The sequence below is a fragment of the Strigops habroptila genome, chromosome 1 (assembly GCF_004027225.2).
Source record: "Strigops habroptila isolate Jane chromosome 1, bStrHab1.2.pri, whole genome shotgun sequence".
Classification (NCBI taxonomy): Eukaryota; Metazoa; Chordata; class Aves; order Psittaciformes; family Psittacidae; genus Strigops; species Strigops habroptila.
In genome coordinates this window covers 105,801,780-105,825,036 of record NC_044277.2, presented here as the reverse complement: position 1 = coordinate 105,825,036, position 23,257 = coordinate 105,801,780, and the positions used below count along the sequence as shown (strand labels likewise).

Sequence of the window (23,257 nt, the reverse complement as noted above, 5' to 3'; positions counted from 1 at the left end):
AAATCCTATTTGTAAGAACTTACATAAAACAGGTATCAAATTTAAAGATAGCTTTGACATAGAAATAAAGCTTTATTCTTAAAACCCCAAGAATTCACACAAGCAAGACTAGTTAGTCTTGTAACTACAGGTTTGTTAAGATATGTATAAAACTTAAAATGGAGAGAACAAGATGACAGTTTTGGGGTTTTTTGCTTTGTTTTTTTGTTTGTGGGGTTTTATGTTTGGTTAGGAGTTTTTTAATTCATTTGATTAAGAGGGGTGAAAAAATACTAATTTTTCTAAACACTGCCAATTTTGGAACTCATGCCTTAATTTTCATATGACTACACTCCGGAAAAACTTTAAGATGTTTTATATGGAGAGGCCCATAGCTGATTTGCTTCAAAAACTTACCTTACTAATGGCCTGACAGACAGATGCTTCTCTAAGAGGCACTGCATTTTGTGACTTAGGTCATTCCAAGAGGTGGACTTGAGGGGAAGGAGATTACTTCAGTCATTTTTTCAATGACTGAAATTTGCATCGTGATGAAAATTAAAAGCTGAAAAAAGGATTTTTTTTTTTTTTTAAATGTATTTCCATTGAGAAGCAAGTGCACAGGACGTCAAACACTGCTAGCTATGGATTTCTTTTGTGCCTCATTTGTAAGTTATGACCATCCCTAATTCAAGAACAAGATGAAAAGCTAATCATGAGCAGCTTAAAGGAAAGACAGTATTATCACAATTAAAGCTTTCAACAGTTGTTGAAGAAAACCTGGTCCTTGAGACAAGATTCATGGTTATCTAAACTATAAAATTTACAGCTCTGCTCAGAACAACCTGACATTCCAAAATTATACAGAATGCATTTAGCCATCATGTTCCTTTGGTATCTCTTGACATTCAGGATTAACAGCACCATCAGTGCAATCCTACCCACTCTCTCAAACTAACAGCGGTAATGGAGAGTCTTCTCTAGCTTCCGGGAGAATCTGTGCAGGGAAATGGTCATCTGTTCACACTGCATGATCTAGTTGAGGCCTAAAACACTGCCATCTCGTTTTTTTGATTGTGAAGAGTACTAGCAGAGCTAACAGTATCATTTTCTCCAAAATGGAAAACTTAAGAGCATCTCCTATTTTCCTCCATGCCAAAAGTTTTCATAAAAGATAGATTTTCTCCTTCAATAGCAAGAAGCTCCATGGACAATGCAGCTGCAACTTCCTGCATGAGTACTCAAGACCCTAAAGGAGACTGAACAGCCTGAAGGAAAACAGCATGAGGAAGTCAGCTCACAACTCTCCAAATAGCCTCTCTTTATTTTTTAACCATACAGCATCATAGGAACTGGAAGAGAAGAGGCTTTCTGACTTTGAGAATGTGATTATTGGGAGGGAAAAAAAAAAAAACCAAACAAGGATCATAATCCTGGAAGACAAAAATTGGCACAATGGATATTTCACAGGCTTGTATCACTGATGACCTTTACGCAACCTCTGTCTTTTCATGGTAGAAATGACTTCTCCTCGTGCAAAACAGATTCACCACAGCCTTGCCAACCTACCAGATGTCTTTTTTTTTTGTCAATGGAGACTGGTTTTGCTATCACGTTAAAGAGAAAAGCGCAACTCAGAAGAGAGGCCTCTAGTGGCACCAAAATATATTGGGTGAATAATGCAGTAAATGTACTTACAGATGACAAGCCAGACTAGAAAAGTTTTAGAAAGGTAGGAGTTATTGTTGTTGGTTTTTTGGGTGGCTTTTTTGTTTGTTTGGCTTTTTTTGGTTGTAAATGAAAAATATTTTTTACAAAGCCTTACCTCTGGTTCAGATTTTACTTCTGATTTTGCTTGGCCCACTGGTGTGATTGCTTTGGCTTTCATCTCAGGCCTTCCCTGCAAGTTTCCAACACCAGCTACAGACTTGGTGGCAGACATCGTGCTGGTAATGGGTTTGACCTGAGCAGCTGGGGTGGAGGTTCGTCTGTTGTTGCTCATTTCCATAGCATGTGACGGTGCTATTGGCAACTCACGCAAGTTACTATTTCTTGGAGCAGTTGACTGTAGCTGCTGATTTGGACGCTTGACAATATTTTGTGATGGTGTACTCTGAAAAGCAGAAACGAAAAAAACTGCAGACTTCTACTACAAACCAGACCGAGGTGCTTTGTGTTTCACATTTTCATGATTTTGAAGAGGCATTTTCAATGTGAGAATTACAGAAATGAGACTATTTTAACAATAGTTTTAGGGTTTGGTTTTTTTGGTTTGTGGTTTTTGTTTTTTTTTTTTTTTAACTAAAAGCAAAACTGAATTTTGTTTAACTTATTTCTCAGAAATTGGCTTCACTGTGTGATTTAGTTTCCTAATCAAAGCAATTATTCTGAACTACAGTCACTTGTCTCGAGCACTGCTACAGACTGTTGTGCTACCCAACCTACCAAGCAATAGAATATGCTGCACACAGGCAAAGTCACAAGACATGAATGGCATTATCTGAACCAGAAAGCTTATTTGCAGTGGTACAGAGAGACCTTCAAATTGAAAGACAGTACCAGAGAATTGGACTCCCACACAATCACAGGCTACCAGCAGTTTTAAAGTCTTATTAAGGAAATCTATCCTCCAAAAGCCCTTTATTGCCAGTTCTTGAGCAACTGAATCATCCATTAGTGGACCCAGATCAAGAAAAACACTGAAGACTGGAGGAGAAAATAAAAAGGGAAAGATATATGTGCTGGTTTTGGATGTAGGTTATAAAATTATCAAGGCAGAAAAGGAGCAAGAAATGGTGAAAGAAGGGGACAGAGCAGGGAAAGAATAAATGGGACTAAAAAACCGTGCTGGTGAGATTTGAAGCCTGTGCTTACATGCCTGCTACTCAGGCAGAACCACACAAGGCAACAACACTGACATATGTGGTACTTACATGCCTTGGCTTCATTGGACCCTGTCGTGGCTGACACTGCATTCTGTTGTTATTTGGTGGCTGCTGCTGTGTGGCCTGCATGTGAGGCCTGAACTGTGGCTGGTTCATGGGCATCAAGGGCTGTGGAGGCCCCTGGAGATGATGATGGTGTTGCTGCTGCTGCTGCTGGTGATGGTGTTGCTGCTGCTGGTGATGGTGCTGCTGAGGCTGAGGTTGTGGCTGAGGCTGTAATGGAGGATGCAAGGGACCCTTCACATGAACAAAAAGATTATTTGGTTTTAGTTTTAAGGTAATAAATTTCTGAAACATAGCTCCAGCTTCCCAAGTCCTCAAAACATCTGTAAGCAGCTACAGACTGGGGTAAACCAAAAACATACTGAGTAGAAACCAGACTAACAGAAGCTGTGCAGGGTCATTCTACACTTAGACTTGTGTAAGTCAACAGCTGAAGTGAAAAAAAGACACCTGCAAGGGTTCCTGCCCTCTGTCCCCTTTTGAAATTTGTTTGTTTGTTTGGAGTTTCTTATTATTCTCCCCCCCCTACTCCCCCCAGCATCACCAGACTTCAGTATTCCCCCACGTTCAAAGTGCAGACACCATGAAAAGATCCTGCATAAATGCCATGGAACATGCAGGGCCCTACATATCACTCTGTGCATCCCCAAAATCATTCAACCACTTCAAGCATCACTTCAGCTTCCTCCTGGTTTACGGGAGGCCCTCGGCTCCCTGCCGGGCTCCGCAGGTGAGCGGCAGAGGGCGCTCCCGCCCCGCTGCTGGCCGGGCCGGGGCCACAGGCTGGCGATGCTCTCTCCCTACCTCTGCGGAGCTAACGAAACTTCAGAAGCCAGGGCCGGGTTGCAGCCTCGCTATCTGAAATGCGTTAGTGCTGCCAAGTAAGTAGAAGATTAATCACTTTTCCAGGCACAGCAATAAAAAGTGTTACAGGTCCATCTGCCTCGTACCTGTGATCTCAAATAACTCTTACTTGAGTTATATCGCACCCTACATGGCAGCACTGGGCCACTTCACATGCTCCTCGCAGGCCCCTTCCCACCACAGACCCATACCTGCATGGTGGGCTGCGTGTGCGCGGCAAGGAAGGGCTGTCCCGGAGCCTGCAGGAACTGCTGCCTCGGAGGGATGAATGGCCGCGGATTTGCCGAACCTGGCTGGTTGAAGTGAAGAATCCCCACGGGACCTTGAGGCTGCATGTTCGGCCGAACCGGCCGCTCCCTAGGGAACACCGGTTGTTGGCCCTGCTGATTGAACGCTGGCCCGGGCTGACTGAATGGCATCGGACTTTGGGTAGGGACAGGATGTGCGCTATTAAGAAGCGGAGGAGGTGGCGGTGGTGGGGGGCTTCGCTGCTCAAACAAGGGATGACTTGGAAACCTTGGATCTGTGGAAATCAGGTAAGTGATTAAATGACAACCTCCCTGGGACACAAACATGCTTTCAAAACATAATGCTCTGTATTGATTTGGAAGAGTAACCTGAAATTTGCAGAAAGCAAAACAGTATGGGATGCTTTAATTTTAAAAGCTACCTCAAGGTTATGTTTCTCTTGCTTCTGCCACTTGTGTATAAAAAGAATTGATGCTTGAAAGACCAGGACAACTGGCACTTTGCTGGAATTAGCAATATCTTTTAGAAATTCTACTTTAATGAAATCAATGGAGGATTCCAGGGATTAGAGTATACATATACATGCACTTACTAGCTATTTTGTTTGCTACGCAGTATCATTTCAGCTAACCTTAACAGATTTCTTACAATACACACATTTTCCAGGTGGTTAAAAACTTACTGGTGGAAACTAAATCATATGGACAGTACTAGTAACGTAACAAATCACAACAACTTTATTGCAACCATCGCTTACATAGTAATTTTACTTTGTATCTGTATAATTATCCAGATAGATGGTAGTTACAGATGGAGACATTACAATTACATCAAAGTAGTAAAATTGTAGCAGACCACCGAAATTTTTGGTATGTACTAGGCTGGCTACATCAAACACAATCTTCCAGCCTTCAGGTTCTTCCAAACACTTCATGTTGTATGATACACACACTGCATGGCCACTTCACAAAAAGTGGATTTTGTATGTTAATGGAAATGCTTACCTGCTATGAAAAAAGGATCTCTTTCCTGAGGAGGTGGAGGAGGGAGCGGTGGTGGCGGTGGTGGTGGTCCTCTCCACTGGTCCTGGATTGGCAGCCTTGGGGCCTGGGAGAAGTTGGTGGGAACTGGTCCAGGCGTATGCTGCTGAAAGTCTGGAGGGCCCTATTTAATAAGGCAGAATTAAGATTAACATCCAGAAATTTATCTATTGCCTGCTATAACTTCTCTTAAAAGTATAACTGCTTTATGAATTATCTCCTATCACCTGCACAAATTGGCAGCCCTTAGTGAGTCATTCTTTCACAAGGGAAGATCTATTAAACCCGAGTACAGTACCTTGAAATGAATTCACAATGTTTTAATAATCACTAGCACTGCAGGAATGTCATTTCTTCTCAAGCTTATTGAAATCCATGCAATTATTGACCTTCTTTCCCATTAATCCAAAAAAATCTGAATGTCTACTTTAGAAGATATTCTTGACATTTATCTTCTTAAACCGTGCTATTCTTCACCATCGATTTAGTACAATGTAAGCTACGGAAGTGAAGCAGCTTTACTTAAAAGAAAAAAAAAAATAGGAAGGGTGGGGGGAGGACAAATTCTGGCATCCAGAAAATTAAAGAAATCATCTTTCAAAAATAAACAATAGTTGAGTAACACTTCTGTCTATTCACAATGTACCATCTAAGGCATTACAAGAAAGAATATAAAATTATCTTTTCTCCAGTGAGGTTTTTTTTTTTCCCTTCAAATGTGAAGCAAGCCTTTATATATTGCAGAAAACAGGATGGTAAGCCAAAAGAAGAACATTAATCCAAAAGCAGAATTTTGCAGAAGACACACTTAACTAAGTCACACTAGCATTTTTTCCTTTATATCAGAAGTTGATAAAATGTTGGCAATGTGTGATAAACAGAAGTTTTGCTTCACAAAAATCATTATATGCACAAGTATTTCCTTATTATGCGTAAAACAAGTAATGAAAATCATCTATGAACATCCCTGTTTTCCTTTTTACAGATTCTGAAATCAGTGGTGGCATCTGTTCTGTTTACATTCGATGCTCACCTTAAAGCTTTTCAAAACAGAATTCAGATCAAACACTCCCTGCTAGACTGAAATACAGTCATCAGCGAAGGACCACACAACTACGGTGCAGTGGCTTATCATTGCCCATACCAACAGTATGTGCAGTCTCATGCTATCCTATTTGTACTGCAAAAATATGAGCAAGGAAGTTTTCACATAGCAGAAATAGGTATTTGCCCTGCAAAATGAAGTCTACTCACTACTGAAGTAGCACGAGACAAAGCTGCTTCACATCCTCCTACCAGCACAATACAACTGGGATTCGGAAGGCCCAAACCAGTAGCTGAGAGGCACTGAGGATCACAGCCATTATTACATCTCTGGCCTTCTTTAAACACCTAAACAGGGATATGTGAGATACTAAGACCTCTTACTTGGAAGCGATACTGTGATTACTTATTTTATGTCATTATACAGACATCACTTGTAAATACTTTATCATTCCCAGAGATTAAAGGGCCTACATCCCGTCACCAGTGCTCCTAGCCAGCCAGTCTCCTGTGGGTATTTCATTTAGTGGAAAGACATTATATTACACTCTAGCCTGACAGTCCTCATAACATATATGTAGTCTGTAAGAGGAGCTGCTACACTTCTGCAAGTGAACAGTTACCAACATAAAATATTCTTGCCACCTTGGAAGAGACTAATGCCTTTGAATTTTCACAGGCTGTCTGCAAACAGTAGCAGTTGGAGTAAGAGCAACCTATTTGGGATGGAGAAAGTGACATTTATTTGTCCAATCAAAATCCATTCGAGTTTAGCTGAACAAAGCTGTTCAGCTGCATTGCCCTTCCCTGTGATGAGCTGGACAGCACTGGCTGCCTGCCAAAACAGCAAGTGAACACAAACCTTGAGGATCCTGACCCTTTGCTCCCAAAATACACCTCTACCATGATTGCACGTAGGAGCTGCCAGAGGTACTTTCAAGCTAAGGTTAAATGCATTCCCTCATCTTGGAAGCCTTGGTGATAAAAGCCTATTTCTCAAAGCACTGCTTTTACAGCCATCCTAGGGAATTACACAGTGCTTCCGCAAGCTGCACAGCCTCAAGGGAGAAATCCCTCAAACCAACTGATATTAGCTATTTAGTTATTAGTTTATCAATGCATGAGGTCATTGTAACAGAGGCAAGGGAAAAACCAGTTCATCAGAGCAGTTTCACACAAGATGGTTTTTATCTTGTATCTTATTTACAGCACACAGTCACATGAGCATATCACACCTGGGGAGAGAAAATGGTCTGAACAGACAACCTGATTTTTTCCTATTTTTGGACAGCTTGGCTTGGAAGCTCTGAAACTCTCCCTGTATTTTTCTCTAGACACAATATATACCTACATGTATCTTAGTTATTTCTAAAATAGCCAGCAAAAACCAAATTATGTGGAAACCTACTGCAATATGGGCTAATAAAGCGTAAGTATCACGTGTTTGCTTCCCAAGCTGAAGAACTGGCAGCAGTAATGATCTGGCTGGGCTTGTTTCCAAGCACCGAATGGCAAAGCAGCAACCATAGTCTCCTCTGTCTGCTTCTTCCTAACTCAATGTATTTTGCCTTGGTTGAGGTAACAGATACTTATCAGTCTCTCCCCTCACTCCCAAAATCGTCAGTTTTAGCACTAGGTTACAAAATACAGGCTCAGGTTACGAAATAAGCAGGCATCTCTGCTTCTATGACCAAATTTGTAACCCAGTATCAAGCATCTTCCTCAATATTAATTCTGTGTCCAATTAACCGTATTCTTCTCCTGCTCCTGCTTGCTCTTCAGATACCTTCTCTCACCCCCATTGCATCTTCTGCTCTTTTGTTGGTTCCTAACCCCAGCATGGATCCAGCTTCCCAGCTCCCTGGCTCCATGCTGGCAGTCCTGTCTTGCGGCAGCCAGTCAGAAGCTCCCATTTACCCCAGGAAGACCCTGCCATTCTTGCTTGTACACTTAGTCCAGGCAATTTCCCCTCCTTTGCCTGCCAGGGAAGGAGTAAATGAGAGCATAGGTTGAAAAAGATCTTCTACTTGTGTTTTAAATACACACTTCTTCGTACCAGCTTTCCCTCTCCTGCCAACCTGTACCCTTGTCATTATGCCCAGATCTACCTCATCCCAAAGCAGCCCCAAACTACAACACATGGAAAGTCCTGCTGAATTTCACAGAGGTCTTACATACCAAAACATCCTCAGTGCAGCCAAACTCCATTTTCTTCCTTGAAAAATTGGGCAATAATAAAATGTTTCTAAATAACTCACTTAGGCGTAACAATATTTTTCTATCATTTCAATCTTGGAATGAAAGTATTTGGAAAATTTCAACCAAAACAATTCAAACTGAGGCAGGCAACCAACATATCATCTTAGTTGAAGCCACAGAAGCCTGGCAGTACTATACACGCTGAGAGCAGCTGTATATTTGCCCTCATAAAGAAACTTTAAACCCTTACAAAATAAGCTTTAGTTAAGTTTTAGAACTGAATTAATACAAGGGTTTTTTAGAGCTAAGAAAGGTCACACTTTAAAAAAAGTGATACTATATTTACAAAAATATTCCAGAAACCAATAACCAGCAAGATATTTTACTGTTACAAATATAAGCAATACTGATTTCAAGCTCCCTTCAGTACCAAAAGTGTCCACCCAGCTAAACTTAAGCAACAAATACTTACTGTTCTCTAAACACTTCCACTGATTTTAAGACAAACAGTTGTCCAACTGCTATCCAAAAATCCCAACAAATGCCTACCAAGACACACTGAGAAAATATTTTTTCCCCCGCTAGTTTTATTAGTGGTGTTTTCATACAAGTATATCCCACAACACAAGTCTGGATCAAAATAATGCCAAACTAGTGCAACAAAATCAGAGTGAGAAGGAAATATCTGATGTTTGGAACATTTCCTACTGACTTCTCTTTTTTTCCCCCCCTTAAGAATTTGGAGTTTGGTTGGTTGGTTGGTTGGTTGGGGTGTGGGATTTTTTTTCCATTTTTAAGTAAGATTCCAGTTAAACTTTCAGGCTCAGAACTTTTTAAAGATAGCAAATATTTTCCAATTCTAAAGCCAACCCTCCTTCTCCATTTTGCATTTACAGTAACATGAAGATCCTTTTTACATCCTGCAATGAACATGAGTCGTTCCCCTCTGTCAGGATTCATTAGTGCTGAAACAATGACTCTTCCCTGCCAGAAAGCTTACTCCATGCACAGGGTTGGATTTACTGAAACCTAAGTTTCAAAAATGGCAAAACTACGAAAGTATGGTTGATATAAATCACACCACAGTATGTGCATGCTACACAGGCAACTGAGTATCGCTAAGAAATGCCTACTTAATTAATCACTGAACAGATTTTAACTTCATGTGTATGACATTTTGAACTACTAAAATATGACTGATCACATTTCTTGGCTGATAACCACAGGCCCATCATGCAAAATTAATTGCAAAGACACTTGTTATTTGCTGAAAAACGAATTACCAATATTTGCTAGTTTAATGCTCTCAATTAGTTTGATTCTCCTCCTTCTAACATGTGTGAAAAAGACTGACCTCTACTTTTTCCCTAAACCAACTTTGCTTCTACTATCCCTAAGGAGTGAAATAAAATTCTGCCCTAAATGACAGTAACATGCGTAGGAGGAAGCTTGTATTTTCAGATTTCTACATTGCTGAGATATTTCTTCTGGAAGAAAAAAAAAAAATCTTTCAGGGCAATTCTAACAAGAATTTGATGGTGTGATGGATTAATTTCACACATTACATGTGAAAATTTAACTTCTAAGGTTCAACTAGAGCTACTACTTCCATAGAGAAATTACTTTTTTTTTTTTTTTAGTTGTAAGAAAATATGTAAACTATAGTGGCTATTTTTCTAAGTTATGAGGTGCTTGTCTATTATTCTGAAATGCCATTACATCTTCATTATTTTTTTATCCAATAGGAGCATGCTACTGTTACAACTTCATCTTTTACTTAAGTCAAATTCTAACTTTCCTAAAGATAGTGTAAAGTAATGTAACAGTTCCCCATTACTTACCCTTTTTGAGGGTGGGTTGGTTTGTGGTTTTTTTGGTTGTGGTTTTGTTGGATTTTTTCCCTTAACAGTAGTTAAACTATAATTCTAGGAGCGGATTACTTCACCATTAGCATTAAACTCTACATTCAGCAAGTATTTGCTGCTAATAACCCCCAAGTGCCCTCTGGTATTTTGTAGAAAAGAACACTCAGAACTATTTAACTTTAAAAATTAATGAAGAGCAGGTGCAAAAGACAGTTTTCATAATGGTCTATTTTTGATAAAATAAGCATACTGTAACATAGATGCATAATAAATCTCTATATGCACAGCAGTTACTCCCATTTTTCATGGTTTTGCTATTCGGACAGTTTCAAATTACAACCAACTATTTAGTACACACATCAATGAAGACTCTCTACAAAAAATAGTTTTAACTATTACTATACTGTTATGAAACAGTAAATAATTTTAACTATTATTTTAGTGTTACTAAACCTTTTAGGAAGCTTCCCTACTTAATAAATTTCAGTCTTCAAAATAACAAAAGAGAGAACTGCAAATTCATATCATCAGCCAAGGCTGCCAGTTTCTACATTTCAGTCCAGCGTGAGGAGAAAGGACAAAATATTTATGTGCCTTTTCAGTGAGATCCCACAAGGCTGGTTCTTGTTCATACAGAAATGGTTATAAAGACGGTGTTACCAAACGTCCATATAAGAACAACCCAACAGAGCATATATGGTAAGCTTCTGGAGAAGTCTTCTCCCCTTCTCATCGCCATTGGATCATATAGTACCATTATTATTTAGAATCATTAACATGGATTATCAGATTGATTACTTGGAAGTACACCAAACTGCAAGACTCCTAAAATGGAGTTTTTAGCTAGATATAAAGCTTGTTGCACAAAGAGCACAGAATCAGGAAACAGCACAACATCTGAAGCAGACATCCCAGTCCTACCGCAGTGTGGCCCTGAAGTCCTTACCAATTGACAGGTTCCCCTTCACAAAACTGCAACTATTTCAGTGCTGTAGTTCCCTCTAAACCACTACCTGTAGCCCTGGTGTTAACCATTTCGAAGACCTGAGAGACCAACTGTCATTTTGGAAAGCCAGAGGGCTCTTGAACAGCCTCTCAGCAAACCTTTGTGGGCAGCAAGGGAACTCAGCTCTGGCCATTCTTTTCTTCTGTGAAAACCAAAACATGTCAGTGCCTTAACACGGAAAGCAAGGTACTGAACATCTAGCTTTTTCTTAAGCTATCAAAGAAAGTAAATTTTACTCTGTACTTTTTCCTGGTTTTTAGAAGTGTGTTGAACTCTATCATTTAATTTATCTTCATGTAATTTTACTTCGAAAATTCTTATGTACCATCTTTCTTTAAATACAAGAACTGAGGTCTAGAAAGAAATTACACTGGAAATAGGGTTCTCTGCAGATTTCCAAAGAGACCACAATCCCAGGCATTTTAGAAATACTTCAAAGGAGAAGATAATGGCACACTGAAGTGGTACTGACAGGTATTTCATTGTCTTAAATCTTTTAATTTTGTGAAGTTTACTCTGACAAAGAAAAAAATGTACCCACCCTTCCTCCAATACACAGTGTAATTTACAGCACCTCAGATTATATATAAATATCAATTCCGCATGCCTGCGGGTTGTACAATTTCCCCTTTTACTAACTTCCATTACTCACTATAGCTAAGGCATAACTTACACCTTATCAATCACTTTTGGAAAAAAAGTGCAATGCAATTGTGTGTCTACAATTCATTAGAGTTGTGAATAGCTCATTGAACATGACTTTCACACACTCTGGCAATCCCACCTTCTGAAAGAACACGAGATAAGGTTACTTTAATCCTTTCAAAGAACTCCACTATTTTGCCTTCCTTTTATCCCTTTAAATATCCTTCCTAGTTAAGAAATTAACATTCTCTCTCATACAATTCTTACACAAATTGTACTTTTACTTTTCTGCATCTCTTGTTAATTACATGATGTTATCTCCAATAATCTATTCATGAAGCACAGATAACTTTGGTTACCAATAAAAGGGAAAACTTAGCATAAATTGCTTAGCACAAAGTTAATCTTATAAAGCAAGGAATAAAGAGGATCTAACAGCTATTATATGACTTATCAGCTTCTCTAAAAGGGTCACTACTTTTTTTTTTCATGCAACTAATTAAATACCTTAACAATGTCATTGAAACTTCATGAATCTTTCAATAAAATACACCCTGCCTCTACAACATGTTTTCATTTATTAATCTCACTTAAAATGCAAAGAGCTAGGAGAACCCCATTGACAGTTGAGCAGGGCCACTCAGTTAATTCTTCTTATATGGTTTAAATGCAAAGAATAATGACCACTATAACCTATGACAATTAAAACTATAGCCATCTGTCACAAGATGTTAATCCTCTTATTTCAGCAGCTACTAGACTTTATGAAAAGCTTTCCTAAAATGCCTACCTTCCAGTGCAAGGAACTGACTTTTCATCTGTTTGTGTAGTAAGCCCTGCTTTCTTATATCATGGATAGATAAAAAATTTTCAGGTAGAAATGTATATATCCCACAAACGATGGATCTTCGCCTTTAAGTTTCACAGTATTCCCATTTACTGTGTACAACATAGAGAAAGGAAATGATACACTGAAATTTTTTCCTGGAAATTAATAAATTTTCCTGAAATTAATAAAACTTAATTTGATATTTCCTTAAATACAGTCTAAATGACTCAGCAGTGTCCCTATGATCTCTATGACAGTCATGTAATTCCATCAAGGTGAAAAAGCACCATGATTTTTCTAATGGATTTAGTAGTATAAGAAAACCTTATATAAAAATTCCTGCCTTACATACATTTCAATCAAGGACAAAAAGTTCAGAGTAATCATAAAGCTCAAGACAACAACTGTATACTACCCATATGCGATTCTTTCCAAAGCTTCTGGAATGTATCTTTTGAGCAGGAAAATGCAAGGAGATAGTAAGTGCTGGTTCAAGTATGTGGACTGCCCAGATCCCAGTATTACGGGCAGACTGAGCCTGAGAAATAAAGGGTCGATCTTTTCCTCAACTGAGCTGAAAGTAATTTTTAATATTTAAATGTACCACATAACTTGGACAAGCTTCTCTTTGATACTACACAACTCCAAGAGATAAGAAAGTGTGTTAGGAGGTTTAGGCCTCCTGACAAGTCCAAGTCATCGGTTACAGAAGTCATCAATGTCTGATTTCACTGCTTAAGGTCCCAAAACAGAATTTGGTCACCACGGAAAACCAGTACAAGCAAAGAGATAGGTATGGAATATCTCATTATTTAAGCCAAGTCATGATCAAATAGCTAAAACAAGGACACAGGGAATACAGAAAAAGAAATATACTCCCAGCATACTAATACAATCCCAAACAGTTCAGGGGACTAAAGCTAAAAATCAGATTCATTATATATTAAAAGTATCCCTTTCCAGCAAGTTTCAGGGCATCCTCCCCTACTACATCAACCAGGGACATATTCATGTTGCAAACAGAGACAAAAATACTCCCAACTTAAGTGTATTTCTGTAAGAGAAACAATAAAGCGAAACAGCCCACAAGCAACCAGTTCTTCACGGGTAGATTTCTTGAACCTCCATTTGTTCTGCCATCAAGGTACATATATTAGAAAAGGCACATCTACAGGACATGTGATCCCATTCAAGAACAATTCTCAGAAAACACTCCTAAATGAAATGCAGGCACAGGAAAGGTATTGTTAGCTAAATCGCAACTCTAGCTTTAAATTCTTAACACTGCTGATGCACAGAAAAACCATGCTCCCATCCCTCTGTTTTGTGTGGGTGAAGGAAGGGCGTTCCAGCCAGCAGAGCCATCTCTCCCCAGCCATAGTAAGAAACTCTGTGACAAACAAGTTGTAGCAGACTGCGCTGCCTGAAGGAAGAGTAAACCCAAACCTCTCAGATTAGAGCAAAAACCTAAGTAATTTCTTCAACAGGTGTTTTAAACTAATTCATCTGGAAGATTCAATTTCACTTTAGTTTATAATCCTTTTAAGGGGCGTAGCACAATCATTTCTGTTTGGCACCCTCTAACTTTTTAAGTACAGTACAAACAGAAATTGGACAAAGAGTGTAAGGGACATTAGTGCCATTTAGAATTATGAACTTTCCTTTGAAAGAACAGAAATTCATACTCATTTTATCTGTAGACAAAATCCTTCTACGTATTTTTTGTGCTGAAAGCTAACAGTTTTAGGAACGTGGGAAAAATTAGGGACCCAAAAGTTCTGGACCTCCTCTGCTTTCAGAACTAGTGAGATAAAATATCTAACAAAATTCACGCCTTTTCCTTGGACTTACTCCAGACTACTCCATGGAAGTATTATTACAGTGTATATTTACCTAGTGTTTCTTGCTGACCTGCACAACACTGGTGATTAGAAACATCTCCGAGGTCAGAACTAAACTGGATCATGAATACCAAATTCAGGATTTCTACATTACACAGTAAGTTTGAAGGTGCAGTTACAATTAATTTAAAAACAATCTGAGAACCTCAAAGATAAATACATGTGACTTGGGGACGACGCTGCTCCCTTCAACAAAACACGCTCAGATTGCTACAAAAACGTCAAGAAGCAGATAGCTTTAAAGACAAATATTGGAACTGCTGCTAACCTGGACTTCCATCTGTATTAGAAAATGACATTTCAGACCTGACTATTTAGAAGTTAAATTACCCCATTCCTGATGTTTAATTCTGCAAGGAAATCTCATTTTTGAAATGTTTTACACATCTCTGAACTTGCAAACACATTGTTATAAGGACTTAACAGACCCAGAGCTCCCACTGTGCCTACAGGTACTACTCATGTGTTGTGCATGAAGGCCTAAGCAGTTTGTCCTTTTTGGAAAAATTCACACAGTCAACCCACCACATCTCTCTAAATTACCTCATTTTATTGTGAACAGTAGTATAACTTACTGGTTCATAATGAACAAAGCTTTTTTTTCTTTTCACGTTCTAAACAATTAGCAAGAACTGAAGGTGCAGAATGAATAAATACCAGTTTATAGAATTTTTTTTTTGTATTGTGATGACACAAATGTACTGAATTATCTTTTAAAAGGACATTTTTCACAACTCAGTGAAAATAGCTTAAAAGAACTACAATGCAGGACTCTAATATTATAATAAATATATTTTAGTTCTTCATTCAGTGTTTAAGCACCAGATTACTCTTACTGTATTGTAGTAGGAAGTCAATTGCATATTTTAATTGGATTTCAGTACGAGTCCCAACTTCTGCAAAGCATCTTTAGCAGTGCCTAATTCATGGCTACATAGCTGTATGTAATACTTTTTCCTCGATAAAAATTTGTGCTTTGCTTGCAAGGCTTATAAAAAAAAAAAAAAAAAAAAAATCAGATTTCATTCATACAAATATATCAAAATCCATGTAAATACCCATCTATATAAAAATATATAGAAATAAAAACTGTTTTACTGTAAAGGTGCCTGAGCACTCAGACAGTTTGCCCAGGCAGGTTGTGAAGTCTCCATCCTTGGAGATAGTCAAAAACCACCTGGACAGTGCCCAGAGCCTTGGGCAGCTGGCCCTGGGTGGCCCTGTTTGAGTAGGGGTTGGACCAGATGACCTTCAGAGGTGCCTGCCAACCTCAGCCATTCTGTTATTCTGTATCTAGCAGGTACTAAAGCTGAGATTTAAAAAAATCTAGCACCACTGACACAGGAAAAAAAGAATAATTCTACAACACTAGTTTTCTTGACAGTACTAAATAGCAGTCATTCAACACAAAGGTAAATTGCAATAACTATAAAATATAAAGTCTTCCATTTGATTTTAACATCTAGAGAGCATGTACACACGAGAGCTAGTTAAAGGGTTACTGCATTTAGAAATCATCTATTTCTCTCTTATTTAATAGCTGTTACCATCATGTTTTGCTGCTGCCGCTCCTCCTGCAGATGGGAATTCATTGATATGATTAAATTTGATGGTATGATAATGTATGGTAATCGTGATTAATCAGAAGCCCACTAGCAAATGGAGGATGTTGGGTATTATGTCACCTGCATTTTAAACTGCATTCCCTCTATGCCAGCCTGACAATACTTGACAGCTGGAGGGATCTCATGCTGCATCTGCTTGCTACTACTTACAGATCTGATAGGAGAAAGTGCCCATCATTCCTTCACTATCTTAAGTGCTGTAATTATAGAGCTTTGCAGTCAAGTTGTGAAAACAGTGTTAAAAACAAAAGCTTTTTGCTAGCTGCTGAACAAGCTCAGTCTCACATCTGCAAGGGCTATAATCTGAAAGAAATGTAATTTGATGCAGCAGTCTCATTCAAACATGATTTGCATGAAATGCTGTGTAAAGCAGTATCCAAGAAATGTCAATCAACACCACCTGATACCATGTATCCTGTTAAATGAAAACAAAATGCTTTCCATACTACCTGTGATCTGCCACTGCTACACCGTAATAGAGTGAAAATTTCATTTACTCATTATAGTAAAGCCATAGCTAAAGCAGAATAATTGTGAGGAAGTAGGAAAACAATTTTCACAAGTGGCTTTTTATTTCCATTAACAGTTTTTCTCCTACATACATACTGTTGCAAACATGTACTAGTTACTAAATACCATTACTTACTGAATGCTAGTTTGAAATGATTGACTGTACTCAGATGCATGACTGTTTAAATTGTCCTTACTGTGACTACCGGAGAATACGAGCCATGACATTAGTAGCAGTTGCTAAAACCCTTATTCACATGTGGCAACTCACGGTCGAATTTGAAACAACGGGGGTGGGGGGCTATTTGCACTTCCCACAACAAACAGCAAGCACTATCGCAAGGTTTGCTTTAAAAAGCACCACAAGCTTCTGCTGCCACACACTACAAGAGGTGTTTAAAGGCATACCCACAGACTCAGGAGCACTAATATCCATTAAACTGACCCAAGTTTGCTACCATGGTGTTGTAGGCTGATCCAAGTCAGTCCAAGGACCACTTTGGGGAAAAAGAAGTAAACTATATACTGAAGTACCTTTTATAATTAACTCGTATAGCACTAATATATTGCTTGTCTAAAAGAAATGTTTCAAGCAAGCAGCAATGAAGAACAGCGACCTCTGTCTTAAGCAACAACTTGAGAACATATTTAAAAACCTCTCAAAGATTAAAAGCATAAAGAAGCATTTAAAAACAGTGTCTGAATTATAAACAACACTCAAAAGCTCAAAATTCAACAAACTAGGGTTTTCAGAAATGGTAGGGAAAAAAAAAAGAATCAAAATTAATCAACTGCCCTTGGCAGCATCCATTTAAGACAACACCTGATGTCCTGAAGAAGTTCAATGAGAATAAAACGAAGTTTATATAGGGTTTCTACAGTTAAAAGAAAAAAACAAAAATCAAGTATTTTTTGGGATAAAGATTATTTTGAAAAGAAATTGTAAGGTAAGTTCCAAAACCAAATCATGTCAGAATCCCCTGGGAACTGAAAACACATACAGTGGAGAATATTCACAAGGGCCTGAGGACAAGTCGCTCTATTGAAGTCTTTATTTTTTAATACTGAATAAAACATAAATTTAAGTTATATAATTCAACCTTTTCAGACTTAAATTCAACAGTTATCTAAAAGGCACCCACTTCACTCAGGTGTCCTATCAAAAGATAAAAGCTTTGTGCACTAAAAAATGTCAGAGCCTTCCTGACATAAATTAGTCAGACAGACACCAGCGCCACTTCATCTTGTGCTTCCTGCAACTTCACACTATTCTTAATCCAGTTCTGAAACTCAAGTTGACCAAAGTTCATAAAATGTGTCTGTGGGTTGGACATGTGCCCAGCTCACACCACACCCAGGGGTGTCAGATTAAAGACAATGGCTAAATCGGGATCATAGAATAGTTAGGGTCAGAAGCGAACTTAAAGATCACCTACTCGCAACCCCTTGCCATGGGCAGGGACACCTTCCACCAGCCGAGGCTGCTCCAAGCCCCGTCCAACCTGGCCTTGAACACTGCCAGGGATGGGGCAGCCACAGCTTCTCTGGGCAACCTGTGCCAGGGCCTCACCTTCATAGCAAAAGCTTCTTCCTAATGTCTAATCTAAACCCCCCTCTGTCAGCTTAAAGCCATTACCCCTTGTCCTGTCACTACATGCCCTTGTAAAAAGTCCCTCTTCGCTTGTCTTGTCAGCCCTTTTAGGTACTGGACGCTGCTCTAAGGCCTCCTCAGAGCCTTCTCGTCCCCAGGCTGAGCAACTCCAGCTATCTCAGCCTGTCTCCATATGAGAGGTGCTCCAGCCCACAGAGCATCTTCATGGCCTTCTCTGGACTTGCTCCAACTTCTTAAGAATTCTCCTGGCAAAAAGCATAAAGCTGTATTAACAGGCTCTGCTCTCTATGCAGCGGTTCGGATAAGGATCCAAGGTAGAGACAGAGGTGGAATGGCCTCAGACCCAAGGAATTCCTCTTTTCTACCTTGAGCAGTGAGGCAGGTTCTCCCCAGTTTACTCTTCACTCTAAATGCCCCACTCCAGCCACAAATGTGGATGCTAGGGACACCTCACAACTTCTGGCTGAAGAACGTTAACAGGAAAAACACCTTCCCTCTTCTGCCACGCTTTATCCCGAAGCAGGCATGACAACAGTCACTACACTTTATATATTTATATGTAAAAATATATATAAAGTGCACACACATGCCACATGGTTATTACTTCAGTGTTCATTAATGATACCTGAAGCAAAAGGTCTTTATAAATATTTCTCCAGGCAAATGTTGAAATATTTCAGATGCAGAATGTGCTGTGGACTCACATAAGGGATGAAAAGATGTGGACCATCAACTTAGATCCTAGTTTTGTATTTAGTATTGGCCTCTATAATAGTCAGTTAGCAGCAGCTTACATGTAATTGTTTAGAAACACCTTTTATATTTTCTACTGAATTTTTTCTTCCCTTGTTTTACCCCACCCTTCTTCACAGAAGAGCTTTTTAACTCCTGCCTTAACAGGAGTTAAAAGAAAAATTAGCCCAGACAACAAACACTGAGGGACAGGAACCACAATGGTCCCTCTTGTGTAACAAGAAAGACCACAGGCTGCTGCACAAGGCCATCTGCAGGAATTAATAATTTGGTCAGAAAACACGTGAAAAGTTCAGGAGACCCATACAACTAGTCTCTGAATAAAGTATTCCATCATCTTCTTTTAAATGGATCAGTCCCCATAGCAGACTGTTATTTGTGAAATTCCAACTGTGACACTAAAACAGGAACTTGCAAAAAGACATCTTAACCACTTTAAGGCAAAGACAGATGATAAATGTAACGCTCCAGGGCAGCCTTGGCTCTAGTGATCACGAGATGGTTGAGTTTGAGATCCTCAGGACAGTGAGAAGAGCATACAGCAAGCTCACTGCCCTGGACTTCAAGAAAGCAGACTTTGGCCTCTTCAGGAACTTCCTTAGTAAGATTTCATGGGATATAGTCCTAGAGGGCAGGGGGGCCCAAGACTGCTGGTTGGTATTCAAGGATCACCTGCTACGTGCTCAAGAGTGTTGCATCCCGACTAGAAGAAAGTGCAGCAGGAGAGCCAGGAGACCTCCATGGATGGACAAGGAGCTGCTGAGGAAACTTAGAGGGAAAAAAGAAGCTTATAGAAGGTGGAAGCAAGGACAGGCGGCCTGGGAAGAATACAGGAGCATTGCCCGAGAAGCTAGGGACCAGGTTAGGAAAGCTAAGGCCCAGCTAGAATTAAGTTTGGCAAGGGATGTAAAAGATAACAGGAAAGGATTCTATAGATACGTAGCAAATAAAAGACAGACTAGGGACAATGTAGGCCCTCTCCAGAAGCTATCAGGAGAACTGGCTACCATGGATTTGGAGAAGGCTGAGGTTCTTAATGACTTCTTTGCCTCAGTCTTCACCAGCAAATGCTCTGACCACACAACCCAAGTCTTGGAAAGCAAATGCAGGGACTGTGAGAACGAAGACCTTAGGCCCACTGTAGGAGAGGATCAGGTTCGAGACCATCTTAAGAACCTGAACGTGCACAAGTCCATGGGACCTGATGAAATCCATCCACGGGTCCTGAAGGAGCTGGCGAAGGAAGTTGCTAAGCCACTGTCCATCATATTCGAAAAATCCTGGCAGTCAGGTGAAGTTCCCGATGACTGGAAGAAGGGTAATATAAGCCCCATTTTCAAGAAGGGGAAGGTGGAAGACCCGGGGAACTACAGACCAGTCAGTCTCACCTCTGTGCCTGGCAAAATCTTGGAACAGTTTCTCCTGGAAAACATGCTAAGGCACATGAAAAACAATGAGGTGGTTGGTGACAGCCAACATGGCTTCACTAAGGGGAAATCCTGCCTGACCAATTTGGTGGCCTTCTATGATGGAGCCACGGAACTGATGGACAGGGGCAGAGCAGTTGATGTCATCTACCTGGACTTGTGCAAAGCATTCAACACTGTCCCGCATGACATCCTTGTCTCTAAATTGGAGAGACATCAATTTGATAGATGGACCACTCGGTGGATAAAAAACTGGCTCGATGGCCGCACGCAAAGAGTTCTGGTAAATGGCTCGATGTCCAGTTGGAAACCTGTAACGAGTGGTGTCCCTCAGGGATTGGTGTTGGGACCAGTCCTGTTCAACATCTTTGTCGGTGACATGGACAGTGGGATTGAGTGTGCCCTCAGCAAGTTTGCCGATGACACCAAGCTGTGTGGTTCGGTTGATACGCTGGAGGGAAGGGATGCCATCCAGAGGGACCTTGACACGCTTGTGAGGTGGGCCGATGCCAACCTTATGAAGTTTAACCAAGCCAAGTGCAAGGTCCTACACCTGGGTCGGGGCAACCCCAGGCACTGCTACAGGCTGGGCAGAGAAGAGATTCAGAGCAGCCCTGCAGAAAAGGACTTGGGGGTGTTGGTTCACGAGAAGCTTAACATGAGCCGGCAGTGTGCGCTTGCAGCCCAGAAAGCCAACCGCATCCTGGGCTGCATCAAAAGAAGCGTGACCAGCAGGTCGAAGGAGGTGATCCTGCCCCTCTACTCTGCTCTTGTGAGACCCCACTTGGAGTACTGCGTACAGTTCTGGTGTCCTCAACATAAAAAGGACATGGAGCTGTTGGAGCGAGTCCAGAGGAGGGCCACGAGGATGATAAGGGGGCTGGAGCACCTCCCGTATGAAGACAGGCTGAGAAAGTTGGGGCTGTTCAGCCTGGAGAAGAGAAGGCTGCATGGTGACCTCATAGCAGCCTTCCAGTATCTGAAGGGGGTCTACAAGGATGCTGGGGAGGGACTCTTCCTTAGGGACTGTAGTGGTAGGACAAGGGGTAATGGGTTCAAACTTAAACAGAGGAAGTTTAGATTAGATATAAGGAAGAAGTTCTTTACAGTGAGGGTGGTGAAGCACTGGAATGGGTTGCCCAGGGAGGTTGTGGATGCTCCATCCCTGGCGGTGTTCAAGGCCAGGTTGGACAGAGCCTTGAGCCACGTGGTTTAGGGCAAGGGGTCCCCGCCCATGGCAGGGGGGTTGGAACTAGATGATCTTAAGGTCCCTTCCAACCCTGACGATTCTATGATTCTATGATTCTATAAAGCAAGACCTTCAGAAAGACTCTGACAAAGAGGTTGGCTTAATCTGTTCTTTAAACAGCTTAAAGAAAACACATGCTTGGCACGTGCACAGTCCCACGTTAATTCAAATACCTGGAAAAATATTAACATTGACTATGCTTGAAGATTGGATTACTATCAACTACAGCCACCTGAAGAGAACTGTGCAATTCAGACAAACATAGAATCCTTCACAGAACTCTGATCTAATTCCGAGTTACCACAGGTTCACAACATTTCTCAGCTGTAACATGCTCAGATCCATCATTTATACAGTCCTAATCAGCTGAACATAGTTCTCAAACATCATTCACACTAAGTCACCTTGAATGCTTTTACAGAATAAGAGAGACAGCTTCCTTGCTTGATTCAAGATTACTGTAAATGTTAAAATAACTCTAAGTAGGGAATATAGAGTCATCTCATTGTGTCCTTTCTAGTACTTTCTCTCTAAACATTTCAGGAGTTAAGCTCTAAATAAGAAATAACTGAACAATAAGCCCTACCCCGAAATATTAAAATTTAGATTCAAGGTGATATGAGTTTAATCAGTCCCAACTCCAAGTAGGTTCAATCCTGATCAACATTACCCTGATTTAGTACTACATTATTTCTTATGATTTAGAACTCACACCAATATGCTAACATGTTCATTATAACTTTGTTCACCTCCCCAATTACATCCTTCTGCAGAAGGTTGTAAGAATTAACCATTACATGGTTACAAGTCACTTCATTAGCCCAAAATTAATAACACCTTGTTTCCAATGGATTTATGACTTGCAACTGATTAGCTCTGAAAGAAGCTCTTCCCATGTTCAGAGCACACATAGGCTCTCTGTGTTGAGAGGTTTCTCTCCTGGATAATACAGGAACTCAGAAGCATTTCTTCCTTCAGTTAGGGCACTAGCCACTTCTAGGTCTCTCCCTTGCAAGATTTTTATTATCTTTAATATTTCCAACTCCACCACATTAAATCAAAATAAACCATTCCAGTTCAAAGTTGAAGGGGAAAGCAAGCTACAAATGTTTAATTCTAACCCCACAGTTTTTTGGAAACTAAGCAATCAGAAATTGCAATTCTATATTATCCTGTGATTAGGCAATCCTAAAACCAAGAGCAAATTCAAGTTATTACATATCCAGAGATTCTTCCTACAATGAGGAAAAGCATCATCCAGAACTACAGTCTGGAATACTTCTTTGATCTTTTCAAATGGCTTGTCAAAGTTGCCTAAGCATTGCTGCATTGCTATAAGTCAACATTCGTACATAAACAAGTGCATTATAATGGCACAAAGGCATTTGACATGTAATAGAGCAAAAAAGGTAGCTCTGCAAGATAAAACGTTAGTCAGAAAACAAATTTGTCTTCAGCTCAAGAGCTAACATACTACATTTAATAAAACAAACATGAGATATGTACACAGTG

General features: G+C 40.0%; 1 protein-coding gene across 7 annotated transcripts in view; it reads right to left on the bottom strand.

Moving 5' to 3' along the window:
* RBM33 (RNA binding motif protein 33) overlaps positions 1 to 23,257 on the bottom strand; it is a 103,806-nt gene that overhangs the window by 37,493 nt on the left and 43,056 nt on the right. For all 7 annotated transcript variants that reach the window (XM_030509446.1, XM_030509473.1, XM_030509455.1 and 4 more), the window contains exons 11-14: positions 5,045 to 5,204; positions 3,983 to 4,314; positions 2,913 to 3,161; positions 1,805 to 2,092 (exon numbers count right to left, since the gene is read on the bottom strand). In XM_030509446.1, the coding sequence (XP_030365306.1) occupies positions 1,805 to 2,092; positions 2,913 to 3,161; positions 3,983 to 4,314; positions 5,045 to 5,204 (1,029 nt within the window). The remainder of the gene's footprint in view (positions 1 to 1,804; positions 2,093 to 2,912; positions 3,162 to 3,982; positions 4,315 to 5,044; positions 5,205 to 23,257) is intronic.